We start from the raw sequence: 13,694 nt of genomic DNA, 5'->3' as shown, positions 1-13,694 counted from the left end.
TATCCCCTTAAATCAATGGGTGTATGCACTGCATTCGCTTAAAAAAAAAAAAAAAAAAAAAAAAAAAAAAAAAAAAAAAAAAAAAAAAAAAAAAAAACAGAAGTTGAGCTAGAGAACGTTTGCTGACACCCGTAACTTATATGATCATGACCGCAAGAAAATTAGTTATGAGGTCAAATGCTTTCTGAAAGTCGGCTGAAAGTACAAGGTTGACATGAACTGCTACAGACCACAGAACTGAAAAAAAAAGGCTGCAGCGTTGATCCGAAACAAAATCAAAGTTTAATGCAAGAGCTACAGAATGGGACATCTTGTACGCATTTACTCTACTTACAAAATGTAAAAGATCCGGTAGCGAGACTAAATTTTAAATGGTAATAGCAAATTTAAGTTACCAGAATGGTGCATCAACAGATATCTAAAACAGGCTATGACCAGACAATAGTTATTCTTAAATAACGGAGGCACTCATCTAAATCCCATCTAACATCTATAGCATTTTTGGCAAAGCAAAATCAGATTTAATATGTTGAATCACCAACGCGTAAGAAAAATACACGAAAAGTCGGAACACTTATGAGAAGTCTTATATGTTTATTAAGGTCAAAGATTTATAATGCAGTTAAAACCAATAAATTCCAAATGTTTGTGAACAACATCACTTTCAACAGTCAAACTAATTTAAATCAAACAAATGTTTGAACACATTTAACTAACAGTTGAATCAGACTGCATTATCCTTCATTAAACGAGCTTTTCTTTTATATTCCAAGTGAGTTTTCCGTGCACCAACAGTAATACCAAAAATATCCTCATGGTAACGGCCGCTATTCTAAAACAATACACAATTAATTAGAAACACTACAACTCTATACTGAAACATCATAAAAATAGATATTATTTCCCTTCCTTTTCTCTGATAGCACAATAGTTGCACCTACTGACAAGTGGCTTTAAGACATATCGACTGATCTTGAAATATGACTATTCCCAAGTTCGATACGGCAGCTTGTGATATACTTCTACCCTTGAAATACCATTGAGGAATATAGCCACCTTTATACATGCACAAATAGAGATACACAAAAAACTGTTCTTGACATAAATGGTTTCACTCTCAAGCAAAAATAAAAACAGAGAGAATTACAAATTTAAAAGTATCTCAGATCCCAGATAACTAGGAGTAGAATAAGCGTTAGGAGTGAAACAAAGTTTTTTCGTAAAAAAAAAAAAAAATCATTCAATAGCGCATACCTAAGTAATACTGCAGATAATATAACGAAGAGGTAACGAAAGCCAAGAGCTCATATGGCACTTGTGACAAGAGATCGGATCCGGTCCGGTTATGTCAATCATGCATCTAGAACTTATGCTTATTCTCGAACTCGCCAAAGCACTAGAAATCTCCCCAACTCCCCAAAAGAGGTCGGATCTGGTCCGGTTATGTCGATCACGTATCTAGAACTTATGCTTATTCTTTCCATCAAGTTTTATCCCGATCTCTCCACTCTAAGCGTTTGCCAAGATTTCTGTTTCCCCCATTCATCCCTCAAATGTCCCTGGATCCAATTCGAATTGAAAATAGAACATCTGAGACATAACATCTTTCTATATATCAAGTTTCATTAAGATCTGATTACCCATTAATGATGTAAACATACCTCAATTTTCACAATTTATCCCTCCCAACAGCCTCCCCTAGATGGTCGAATCGGGGAAACAACTATTATCAAGGCAATTTCTGCAGGTCCCTAATACGCCAATTAATTTTCATCGTCCTAGCTCCTCCAGAAGCACCGAAATCGCCAAAGCATTGGAAATCCCCCCCCCCCAACTCCGCAAAGAGAGCAGATCCGTTCCGGTTATGTCAATCACGTACCTAGGACTTGTGCTTATTCTTCCCACCAAGTTTTATCCCGATCTCTCTACTCTAGACGTTTTCCAAGATTTCCGGTTTCCCCCTCCAGCACCCCCCCCCCCCAGTGTCACCGGATCAAGTCGGCACTTGAAACAAGAGATCTGAGACAAGAGATCCTACTGCATATTAAATTTCATCAAGATCCGTTCACCCGTTCATAAGTTCAAAATACCTCATTTTTTCTAATATTTCCGAATCAACCGTCCTTCCACTCCCCCCCCCCCCAGATGGTCGAATCAGGGAAGCGACTATTTCTAATTTAATTGGTCCGGTCCCAGATACGCCTACCAGCTCTCAGCAATCACTATATTGATCATGTATCTAGTTTCGAATCTTCTTCATGTAAAAATTGGTGTGGTCCGGGATTCGAGCCCGAGACCCCTCGCACCCTAAGCGAGATTCATACCACTAGACCAGCAAGCCACACTATCATTCTTCTCAACTATCTCGTTTGCTGGTGGTCGACTCGGTGGACCGACCATTTCTAATTTAATCTGGTCTGGTCCCTGATAAGCCTGCCAACTTTCATCGTCCTAGATTATCTGGAAGGGCACAAACTAGCAAAACTGGGACCGACAGACGCCCACCAGACAGACAGACAGACATGCAGATAGACCGACGGACAGAAATTGCAATCGCTATACGTCACTTGGTAAATACCAAGTGCTATAAAAAACAAGTGTAGCTACAGAAAAAAGGTTAATCATTTGATGTCGGACGGGCAGAAAATTGCACACGTAAATGAATAAGAGAAACAAAAAGAAGAACTTGTAACCAGTTAATCCACACACGCGTACCTACACATATAACCCTGTGTTTTAGTTTTGACTCAAGATATCTCGATTGTTTTTTTTTTCCCATGTTTACTCTGCTCTTGTGAAGTTTTAAGTTTTCATGTAAAAATGAATTGCAGTGTATTCTCTTCTTATTTTGTTATACTTTGCAACAGTCATTTTCGCATATGACATGGGATAGATATGAATTATTATCATTACAATACAACTTGTATTTCAAATAACAACCAGGCCAAAAAGAGAGGTTATTTAATTAATTGTTGTTTTAATTTGTTAGAAAATAACAAAATAAGAGACATTATTATATCAATCTTGATGAACCAAATGACGGGGTACAAATAACTTCAGGATTTTTGTTTGTTTGCGCATCTGTTCCAATAGGGACAAGGTCTAACAGCTCATTTAAGCATAAAATTAGTAAAAATGGCTACTGAAAAATTGATAGTTACTATGTTATTATTGTTATGTAATTTTTAATAGTGAAATTTTTTGGCTATTTCTCGTGACAAATCCAGTGGCTATATATCACTGTATGTTTTTTAGCACTTGGTACTGCGTTCCTATCAACAAGAGTCGAAATTTCACTCAAACTATCCCGATCATATTAGCTCCAACTCGTTATATATTCATGTCCACAGATATTACACTGCAATGGAGGGACAATCCAAATAAATAACAAAGCTAGGAAGAAGTTATTCAGCCTAAAAAAATCTACCAAAACAACCTAAACCCAAGAAAAATACTCCATTATTCAAATACAGTCCAATCTTGTGTAATTTACTAGACTATTATTTTCTCAAGGAGTGCAAACTCTCAAGACAACTCCGAAACCATGTTTCTAATCGCCATTCTAATTAAGCAAACTCATTAAAAGTATACTTCACCACCACTGTTTGGCCAGGCAGGCAGGATTTCCCTTTCAAAGATACAATTAGGAACTTATGATAGAGAAGAGACCCTAAACCATCTCAGAACGTCAAAAGAGCTCCAGCCTTTTATACCCAGTCTGTCCTCATGTCAAATTGAGCTTATAAATATGATTTTAACTGCCAAGCAGTACTGAGGTAAAAGACCAAAAATCTATCTTTTATAAATATTAACATTTTACGATTTTATAAAGATACAATTAAATTTACACAGTTAAATTTAGTATTCCTAGACGTAAACCTACATTGAAAGTGGAAAAATTCTGGATGCCATCTTGATAAATAGTTTGTCTTGAGTCCTGAAAATTCTAGTCTTTGGATCTAGGACCTTATCCTAGATCTTAGGATCTAGAGTACTGTCTCACCACTCACAAAGAAGTAAAAGTAGTAATATGGTACCCTCTCACTAAAACATCAGCCATATTCCGTCAAAGCTCAAGTCCTGTACTAACAGAGAAACTCTTAAATTCAGTGCACAGCTGTGTCGTTTACTAGGCTATTATTTTTTTGAGGGGATACAACTTCAGCATCAATATGAGGACAGACAGGCAAGCTTTCCCTTCCAAGGATGGAGGTAGGAATTTATGACAGAGTGTATGACTCTAGACCATCACACAACATGAAAAGAGCTCCGGTCTTTTATACCCCTCGGCCTATCCTCACGCAAAATTAAGCTTAAAATATGATTTGCAAAAAAATGACGTGATAGGGGTATTTGAATACTATTTTAAACAAATAAGATTCTATAACAAATATTAAAAATTATCAAGCAATTTTTGATCACAAGCCTCTATTACTGATACATGGGGAATTACAAGAAAGTGGCAATAAAAGTCAACGTAACATCTCATGCTCACTCATGCACAAAAGGCAGTATGAAACGTGATTTTATGCTTTATGAAAGACTTTTGCTGTATGTAAGAGAATATTTAAATTGTATCTGATACTGAAACTTACAATGAGGTTTTCTACAGCCGATGCAGCTTCATCCGCGTTGATATTTCCATATTCTTGAAATATTGAAACTATAACCGATTTGACATCATTCGCCATGTAAAAATCTCCACATACATAAATATGACCGCCATGACCATCCAACAATTCATAAATACGACGGGCATTGGCATCAATCATCATCTTATGTTGTACAAATTCCTGGATAAAAAAATATAAATGAATCCAAACATGGTTCCATCTACAGTCAATTTGACGTCAATTGAAAAACAGCAAATAAACAAAAGAAGAGTCGAAACTAGCAACGATAACTTCTTTCCATTAGACATGCAAGTGCCTTCACAAACGAAACTCAAACTGATTATTACCTTTTTTTCTAAGTCTGACTGCTACAAAACAACTATTATTTTTGGCTATTTCCCGAGCTGACCCTTAATTTTTCCCGATAGTTTTTTTCAATTTACGAAAACGAAACTTATTGCACATACTTTATTAGAAAAATAACTTTACGTTGAAATATATCTAATCATTCCATTTGATTTGGCTCTCCGCATAATCACGCATGCTTGTAGGGTAAAGGGATAGGCTAAACAATCCCACCCAATCACGGAATTTGATATACTTGGCGCCCCCAGAAAAGCAAGACACCAAAGAAAGTAATATTAAGTACAGTTATAAACAGGCAAAACCCAAGGAAGAAGCCTTCGAGAACGCCCTTTCCCCCGAAACATTTTTATGTTTACTATGGAATCTATTACCCAACGTTTTCCATTAACTTCACTTTTTTTACCCATCTTCAAAGTCAAAAAAATTTTGTGAACGTACCTCTGTCAAGGCCAGATTAAGCCTTTTTCACAATTTGAGAAAAGGAATGAACTCTATGTACAAAAAGAGAAAAAGTAAAAAAAATCTCAAGACAGCACTTACTCTCTCAATTACAACTTCTCGGGAGTAGGCAGTTGCAGCAAGCTCAATAGCGCCCATATTATGATATTTCCACTTCTCCTCTCTGTAAAGATCTAGTTCTTGGGTTCTATACCCTCCATAGAAAATAGCTGCGCCCAGATGTTGTCCAACTAAAATTATATTTGGATTTGTCAATATTGATGTGTTAGGATTATTACAAATTGACACAGAGCGAAATGAACCAGATCAAAAGTAACAATATTAGTCAACAATGAATACCAGCTTTTATCCCAAGTAATCTACAAAGATATTTGAAAAGGTCGAAAAGTACTCAAAATGGTGGAATAAAAAAAAGTGAGTATCATAAAGATTTTTAAGATTAGAAATTTTCACAATATATTTGTGGTCCCGTTTCTTAATTTATCTAGAAAGGGGACTTTGGGCCAATTTGAGGTGTGAGGCTTTGACCCAAACATTGAATATTAAAATTAAGTCCAAACAGCTTGGATTGGATGAAAAAAAATTAATAATGATAATAACAGACTACACCTTGTCTGCTAAGTCTGGACCAATCTAATAGGAGATATTGAACAGTTTCTCTAACTTCACATCTTGATTTAGCTGGGGAATAGCCTATGGTTATTAACTAAAACTATTTAATTAGACTATTCTTGAAAAAAGTAAGAAATAACATTAGTATATAATTAAAAAACTAGCACCGAGCCAAAGGCTGACAACTTCTTCAAGGCAAGTAAATCGAAAAACAAAAACAAAACAATATTAGCCAACAACGGACACCAGATTTTTTCACAAGTAATTCATAAAGACAATGGGAAAGGTCAAAAAGTATTAAGAAAAACAATATAATAATAAATAAAGAAAAATGATTTCCAAAAATAAGATGAAAAAAAAAAATTTTGGTTGCTTTTTTTTTGGATTTCGACACTTCACAGCCTCTTTCTGAAACCATTCCTGAAGTTCTTCTGATTTTCTCAAAGCTCTCGATATTCGATCATAGCTGTTAGATTATATAATATTACCTTTCATCAGTTTTGCCCGATGCATCCAGAAAGACCTGAATGGTGCGATGCCTGTACCCGGTCCTACCATTATAATTGGTACAGTTGGATTTTCTGGCAAATGAAATCGAGGCTCACTAAAAAACAAGAAAAAATATTTATTGCGTTTTTTTTATATAAAAAACTTTGGCTAGCTCTAGTCAGTTAACAGTAAGAATCGTTTCTATTCGGTGTTTTAAGTTGCTTCAACACTAAGTACGTAATTTTCTCTGTCAAGTGTCACAAAAAGTACAACCTTTCAATTTTATACAAGTTTTATAAAATCACCCCAATCATCGTCTAAATCATCACAAATTAACTGTTCAAAAATTTGAATGTGTAATAGAGATAGAGATTGAAGCTAGCATAAAGCATGAAAGGCTTTCAAGGTAAAGTTTATAAAATATTGTCTTTACAGTTAATCACTTGTTCATCAAGAAATTCAATTTTGTTGCTGCTATATTGACTTTTACCTAATGCAACATAAACTTTAATAAACTGAAAATCTATGTTGAGTTTGAGCTTACTTTACATAACATTTGTTACGGAAGAAATTTTCTCCGTAAAGTAACTTTCACATTACGTACGTAATAGGCCATGCTAACTGGCGAAGTTACGTTACGTGTAACCTTTCACACTTAAACAAATCGAACATTAGGTGGGTAACGCAAAAAGTATGTAGCCATTATTTTCATCGTTTAAGGTCATCGCAATTATCATATGCACACTATAAAGAAATAAAAAAATGCAAAATAAAAAATGCAAAAAAAAATAAAGAAAAAAAAATGCAGGATAGAGATAAAAGATTCGACCCTCCTCCTCTATGAAGCAAACTAAACAATGTGTAAAGAGGGCTTGCTTATATGCAAACATCACCTATAGAGCAGAGCATTTTAGTCCTTGAGCCCTGCAGGGAGTGGGGAGAGGTCTGTATTATAAATTTATTTAATAAGCCTTGTTTTATTTTTATTTTTATTAATTTTGAACAAGCTACTATCAAGCGTGAAAGGCTTTATAGAAATTTCAAAATTAATCGATTGCTCATTCAGAGATTCTGGGTCTGCAAAATTTTGCATCAACCCACAAGAAATCAATCACTGTTATAATGAACTTCCTGAATTTTCCAAAAAGGATTGCTTTTCAGCTAGTATTGATCCCATGATCCCAACGGATTTAGGCGGCTAGATTTTTGCACCCTAGATATTGAGTAATACATTATATATTTATATATATATATATATATATATATATATATATATATATATATATATATATATATATATATATATATATATATATAAAATACATATATAATAAGCGTAATCTAGCATAATAGAATATACGATCCGATATACACCCTCCGAATAAACGATCCGTAATAGAAAATACACGCTCAGAATAAACAAATTCGAAAATACGTAGAAGTTTTCCGTGTAAACACAGATATTCGTCTTTTTTTAACATTCGTCTTTATAGCAAGAGAGTAAAGTGGTAAATAATTTTTAATCTTACTGGTCATGGAGTAAGAATCTAGCGTAAGAATATATATTCTATTACGTATAATAAGCGTTACGGAGTAAGCGGAATCTAGCGTAAGAATATATAATACATATATATATACATATATATATATATATATATATATATATATATATATATATATATATATATATATATATATATATATATATAAAAGACTCACAGGGGAAAAAGGAAGAGACAGAGGGAGCAAACCAATAGCGAGAAATGAGTATCAAAAACTGAGCAAAAGTACGACCAGAAAGACGAGACCGATGATGGAGATGGCATATCGAAGGTCCACGTAGCACTTAAGTCATGGTATCTTCTGTATACTATTCAGTCTCACTTAAAAGTACAAGAAGAAAAAACATAAAGTACATCAAAAAGCTGTTCAAATCCTCCAGTAAAAGCAATAAAATCGAACTTGAACCCATTAAAAGCCAAAGTTTATATTATTCCATAATAGAATAACTTTAGCTCAAAGTTTTACTGATTACCAATAATATTGGCTCAAGACTTGTTTTAGAGTTTAACCAAGGAACCAAAGCAGTCTATTTGCAAATGTTTGACACTAAGAAACTGCAATATACGTTCAGGGAAGTATATGCCAAAAATTGTGCTCCAAAATTGAGACAAAGCTCATCACTAAACCAATGAATTCACATTTTTGCATTCATTGATGTTCACTTCTTAGAATTACCATGATTGTAGTAAGAATAGTCCTTGGACAATTTCCATGGAAGACAACCTCCCTTCCCTTGTCTACAAGTTTGACTTAATAGATACGGTTTTGCTTGATCAATTGACAGCATAAAATATAAAGATAAAAGTTGGATTTCTCAAAATACCGATGACATGAAACTTTATAGTAGAACACAATAAATATTATAGACACAAACCTCCTGAAGAAGGCGTTTACGGTTGTTCCAATAGTAGCTTGATTCAGGTACATTGAACAGAGACCATTTCGAGATGAACCATCTGGAAAAAAATTGTAATAAAAAAAGAGAAACATTTCTTGGCCCAGGCGTTAAGACGCAACAAAAATGTCATTTCAAGAAGGAGGCAATTCATTTCAGGGATGAGGTCCAACCATAGAAAAAAGAGTTCTAAAGGAATTTCTAATGGAAAAAAGTTTGATTACCTCCACTGCTAAAACTTTTGAGATTTTGCGTTATTGTTCACAATAAAACTGAATCGACAATAGAATAATCGTTATTGGGAAATAGAACTGGATGCACATCCGACATTGAATTCATACGTGTAATTGGCATCATTCTATGAGCTTGGCCAGAGTCAACTCAACTCCACATGAGAAATCTGGGGAAGGTAAACAAGAAGGTGTGTGAAATTAATCAACGCGTACTATGGAAATATACTATGTTTTCTATATCCGAACTTGAGCATTCTAGACTTATTAGAGTGATTTATAGGGAATTAAATTATATCTTGAAATTAAGGTCATTGTTTAAGCTTGTCTATAAAACTTTATTATTACATCTTATCAATTGAAACTGTGCGTAATCAGAAATTATTAATGTTGTCCATTTCAAATGAAGTGACCATTAATCATCTAACTAACACTACAAGCAACATGGACTGGTCAGTTTTTGTATTCAACAAAGTAGAAAGAAAAAATTCATAGAATTTACATCAAATTGACTCTAATTCATTCAAGAAGGCCGAAAGCCCAAGCAAAGCGAGTGGAATTTTCGAGGCCCAAAGGCCAGAGCTACCTTTTGAATGAAAAAAGGGCTATTTGAGAGGGCTATCAAAAAGCTAATTTAGCAGACGGTTTAGTTTTTTGTCTAGAATTTTTCTTATATATATAAAGTTGGGTATGCGTGCTTGATCACTTTACAATAAATTTACAATTATAGCTCTAATCATAAATATTTTAGAGCATTTATAGAGAACGCCACCTAAGTGACCCAAGCCTGTTTCTTCCAAAAAGGAATGTACGAATTGATTATTTACAAGATAGCGGGTTTAGTATAAGCAAAAAAAAAAATAAATAGGTTTTAATGGTTAGAAATCTTATCCGATCAATAGGTTTTATCTTTAGTAACTTAAATAATTGAGTCCATAATCCGGTACGTATTTTTCTTCTTATTTTTTTTACGCGTTTCACCTTATTGAACACTGAATTTCACTCTATTTCAATGATGAAATTGCTCACCCTCAGTAATAAATTTGACAGTCCCAACTGTTAGATCCACACAGGTTGGCGAACTCAGCAAACAGGAAGATATAGAATAAAAGCGTGCTTCATTAAGGGGAGTTTAATGATGAGAGCTTCAGCGGGGATACTCAGTGATGAAAATTCTTCAAGGAAGCTCAGTACGGTTGGCCATTTGGAATGCTTCCACTGCTCATACCTCCCCACATCCTGAAATAAATTGTACGCAAAACTGTTAATTTGGCAACATATTTCAAATCCTAAGAAATAGCATTACTTTTTTTTAGCTGTGCACCGAAAGCAATTAGAAAAAAGTAAAGTATATATGGCGGCCGTACAGCTTAGCGTCTTGATTCAATTTGCATGATATACCCAGGTAAGTTATTTCTAAAAGTTTCCGATACGTTAAATAAGAAATACAGCTACATAACCAACTCTTATCACTTTCATCTCTTAGCTTTTGATTCTAGTCCTTCAATTTTACAAGTGAACGAAAATCAAACATTTTTTTTTGCCTCCTTAGCTCCTTTGCTCGAGGGCATTCCGTGTTCTAATTTTCACTATCAATTGTAAGATTGGAATTAATTCAAAAATTGTTGCCTTATTTCTTTTAATGCTACGCTCTGACAAGAGTTCATCCACGACAGCCAGCGAGGTGTTATATGTGAAACAGAATTCGAGTCATATTTTATTTTGCATCATAAAGTTGGCTTAAGTTATTGTAATATCATTCATGAAAAGATATTTTTCCCTAGATAGCCTAAAAGTGCACAAAGAATGGCTTAAAGGTGCAAGTTATAGAATTAATAATGTAGTAGCAGGGTTTCAAAAGTTTTTAAATAGTAGTCTCTATACAGACTACTATTATAATTATAGAGACTAAAAATATAATACAAAGCAAGTAAGAAAACCCATATAGGGATCAAGCATTCAAAGACACTATTCTTCTTCATAAATTAAATAAAAAGTCTAATCAGCACAGATATATCGGTCAGAATTAAAATTGCAAAAAATCGAGGATACAGTGCCACGGCATATCTCTAAAGCTTAGACTCTCTTAAAGTACAGGTTACTAAAATTTCCTGAAAAGAAACCTAGATTGAACAGAGATTCCTTTTTTTCCCACTTCAAATAAAATAAAAAACTGAGAATTCAAAAATGTAAGAAGAAAAAACCCGGTGGAAAAAAATAAGACACGAAAGTTTGAAGTAAGACTACCTCATCATTTGAATAATCAAAACTTAATAGCTATACAATTTGAGAGTAAAAAAGCACCTGTGAGAGCATATCCAAACCTTCTTTTTCTTTTGGATCTGTAGCGTAGGTAGCAAGATCATATAGAAGCGATTGGGTCGGGGAAGTTGTAATATCCAAGAAATTTTTGAACCAGTCAAAGACTGTAGCAGGAGGTAGATTTTCATAACAAACCCATTCTTTCCTTGGGCCTGAAAAAAAAATGGAGAATAAAGTACAGCCAAGAATCCAAGAACAAACATGTAATATCACTATAGATAAAACAAAAGGCTGTAAAAAGGCACTGACTTAACAACCCGATTGAATTACTACTAGTTGACTCTGTAATCTCATACAGAATCGACCCAGCTCTAGATGGGTTCATGGAGAAAAATGAGGAATACATACAGGAAAGGTATGCAAAATCGAGGATAGTTGTCCCCCCCCCAACACCCCACTTGTCTCCTTGGCTCAAGGGCCAAGACATGAAGATCAGCTCTATCGGGACTGTAAAGCCCAAATGCGTATCTTTTCTTTTTTTAGAGATTAAAATAATTGGCTTCCTTAAGCTCTTGAGAGTAAACACATCTATTGGGTCTTCATTCATAAATTAAGGTTAATAAAACAACTAGAGGTTATGTTTCAAGTCATACATAACCACATTCATAATAGTTTGATGTGTAAAGCATGGCCATCAATTGGAGAAGACTCGAATCCAATCCCCTGGTGGATTTCATTAAAAAACGATCTTTTTTAGTATTTTCAGTAAAAATTAAAATAATAACAATCTAATACTGAAGCACAAATTAGGTACACCACAAACGCTGATATTACAAAAAAAACATTTTTTTCTTTTTTTAATTGATGTATAAGCCACAACAAAGTAAAGGTGTTTATTTATAAGCCACAGTCTCCATGCCATTTTACTATAATAACTGAATACACATATTCGCTCTACATTTTCTCTCAGTTGCTCCTTTCTCGTTTTGCTGATCGTTTTCTTTTTCTTTTTTTTTATGTCCATCAGTAGTTCATGGACTGCCTGCTCGTGCAATTAATCTTCTCATAGCTTTGTTTATTGGAAACGGCCAGGCATGTTCTTAGTATACAAAAAAAAACAATCTTGATTTTTATTTCTTTTTCCTCAATATCACAAAATCCCAGGTTTGCCTCATTTCTATTTCTAGATTCGTCTTGTCACGACAGCAAATTCAAATTTTTTTGGTTGTTCCATGTCTACATAAAATACAAGGATTTTGCCTTAGATAAGAGAGCATTAATTCGAGAAAAAACACAGAAACAGAATTATTTTGTGGAAAATAATGCTAATTACAACAAATGCAACGAAAATGTAAATATTTGGATGCTGAAGATCTATACACTCCCCTCCCAAATTGAAAAAAAAACATTAGCCGTGCCAGCAAGCACCAGACAAGACACCATATAAAAAAATAACGTAAAAATAAGTTACCCAAATCAGACAATAACAAGTTCTGTTTTTGTAAAAAAAAAAATAAAAATAATAAAACAAAAATAAAATTTATCCTTAACAAGCCAGCCCGACTATTTACAACACTAGACAGCCCTTGCCCCACTTACCTAGGCTTTGTGGTAACAACATTACAATTAATAAAATAACATAATGGAATAAAGCCGAAGTACAAGCATTAATTAGGAAATATTACCAGCAATAGTCAACATTTCCTTCTGTATCATCAAACGGTGAGTCTCTTCAAGACTTGGGATAGGATTTAGCTTCTGAATTACCTTCGATACCATTTCATCTGCATTTTCTGAAAGTATCCCAAGATGATCACCAGGCTCGAACGAGACAGGGTTATTCAAGCACAAATCTTGCCAAGATAATCTGATTTGAACCGTGCATGGACTAGAATACATAATACAAGACATGTATATGCATGTATTGAATCAAACACAAGGAAATCCACATGTGCTTTTGCAACATGGTTATATTACTTCAGTGGTTGCAGCAGCAGCTGCAACCAAGTAAAGAGTGTACAAAACTCCTCAGTAACTGAGAATGAAAGAAAAGTCTTTTGAACAGGATTGTCAAATCCAAAATCATCATGGTTCAAAGCCTTTGAACCCTGGATTTCACCCTCATCCGCCTTCCCTTCACCCTTTTGAAAACACGGTACAATAAATATACTCTAGCCGAGATGGTGTTGATGAGTCTGCTTTATT

At 34.3% G+C, this 13,694-nt stretch overlaps 1 protein-coding gene across 1 annotated transcript; it reads right to left on the bottom strand.

The window, feature by feature from the left end:
- Window positions 1-574: 574 nt before the first annotated feature.
- On the bottom strand, window positions 575-13,401 carry LOC136042276 (nitric oxide synthase-like protein). Its single transcript, XM_065727229.1, has 8 exons — window positions 13,175-13,401; window positions 11,532-11,701; window positions 10,257-10,466; window positions 8,977-9,058; window positions 6,539-6,654; window positions 5,520-5,668; window positions 4,596-4,793; window positions 575-832 (listed from the first exon to the last, which is right to left on the bottom strand). The coding sequence occupies exons 4-8, from the start codon at window positions 9,027-9,029 to the stop codon at window positions 725-727; spliced, it is 624 nt and encodes a 207-aa protein (XP_065583301.1). The 5' UTR covers window positions 9,030-9,058; window positions 10,257-10,466; window positions 11,532-11,701; window positions 13,175-13,401; the 3' UTR covers window positions 575-724.
- Window positions 13,402-13,694: the final 293 nt, after the last annotated feature.

Source organism: Artemia franciscana, unplaced genomic scaffold (assembly GCF_032884065.1).
Source record: "Artemia franciscana unplaced genomic scaffold, ASM3288406v1 Scaffold_1006, whole genome shotgun sequence".
Classification (NCBI taxonomy): domain Eukaryota; kingdom Metazoa; phylum Arthropoda; class Branchiopoda; order Anostraca; family Artemiidae; genus Artemia; species Artemia franciscana.
Note: the sequence above shows the minus strand (reverse complement) of the source record. Positions and strands in the feature narration are given on the sequence as shown.

Bases quoted from the DNA above. Each gene is read 5' to 3' on its own strand.
- LOC136042276 (XM_065727229.1), bottom strand. From the start codon at position 9,029: ATGTACCTGAATCAAGCTACTATTGGAACAACCGTAAACGCCTTCTTC. The intron at 6,655-8,976 runs GTTTGTGTCTAT...CTTGTTTTTTAG, and splicing joins GTAAACGCCTTCTTCAGGAG to TGAGCCTCGATTTCATTTGC. The intron at 5,669-6,538 runs GTAATATTATAT...ATATAATTTTAG, and splicing joins TCGGGCAAAACTGATGAAAG to TTGGACAACATCTGGGCGCA.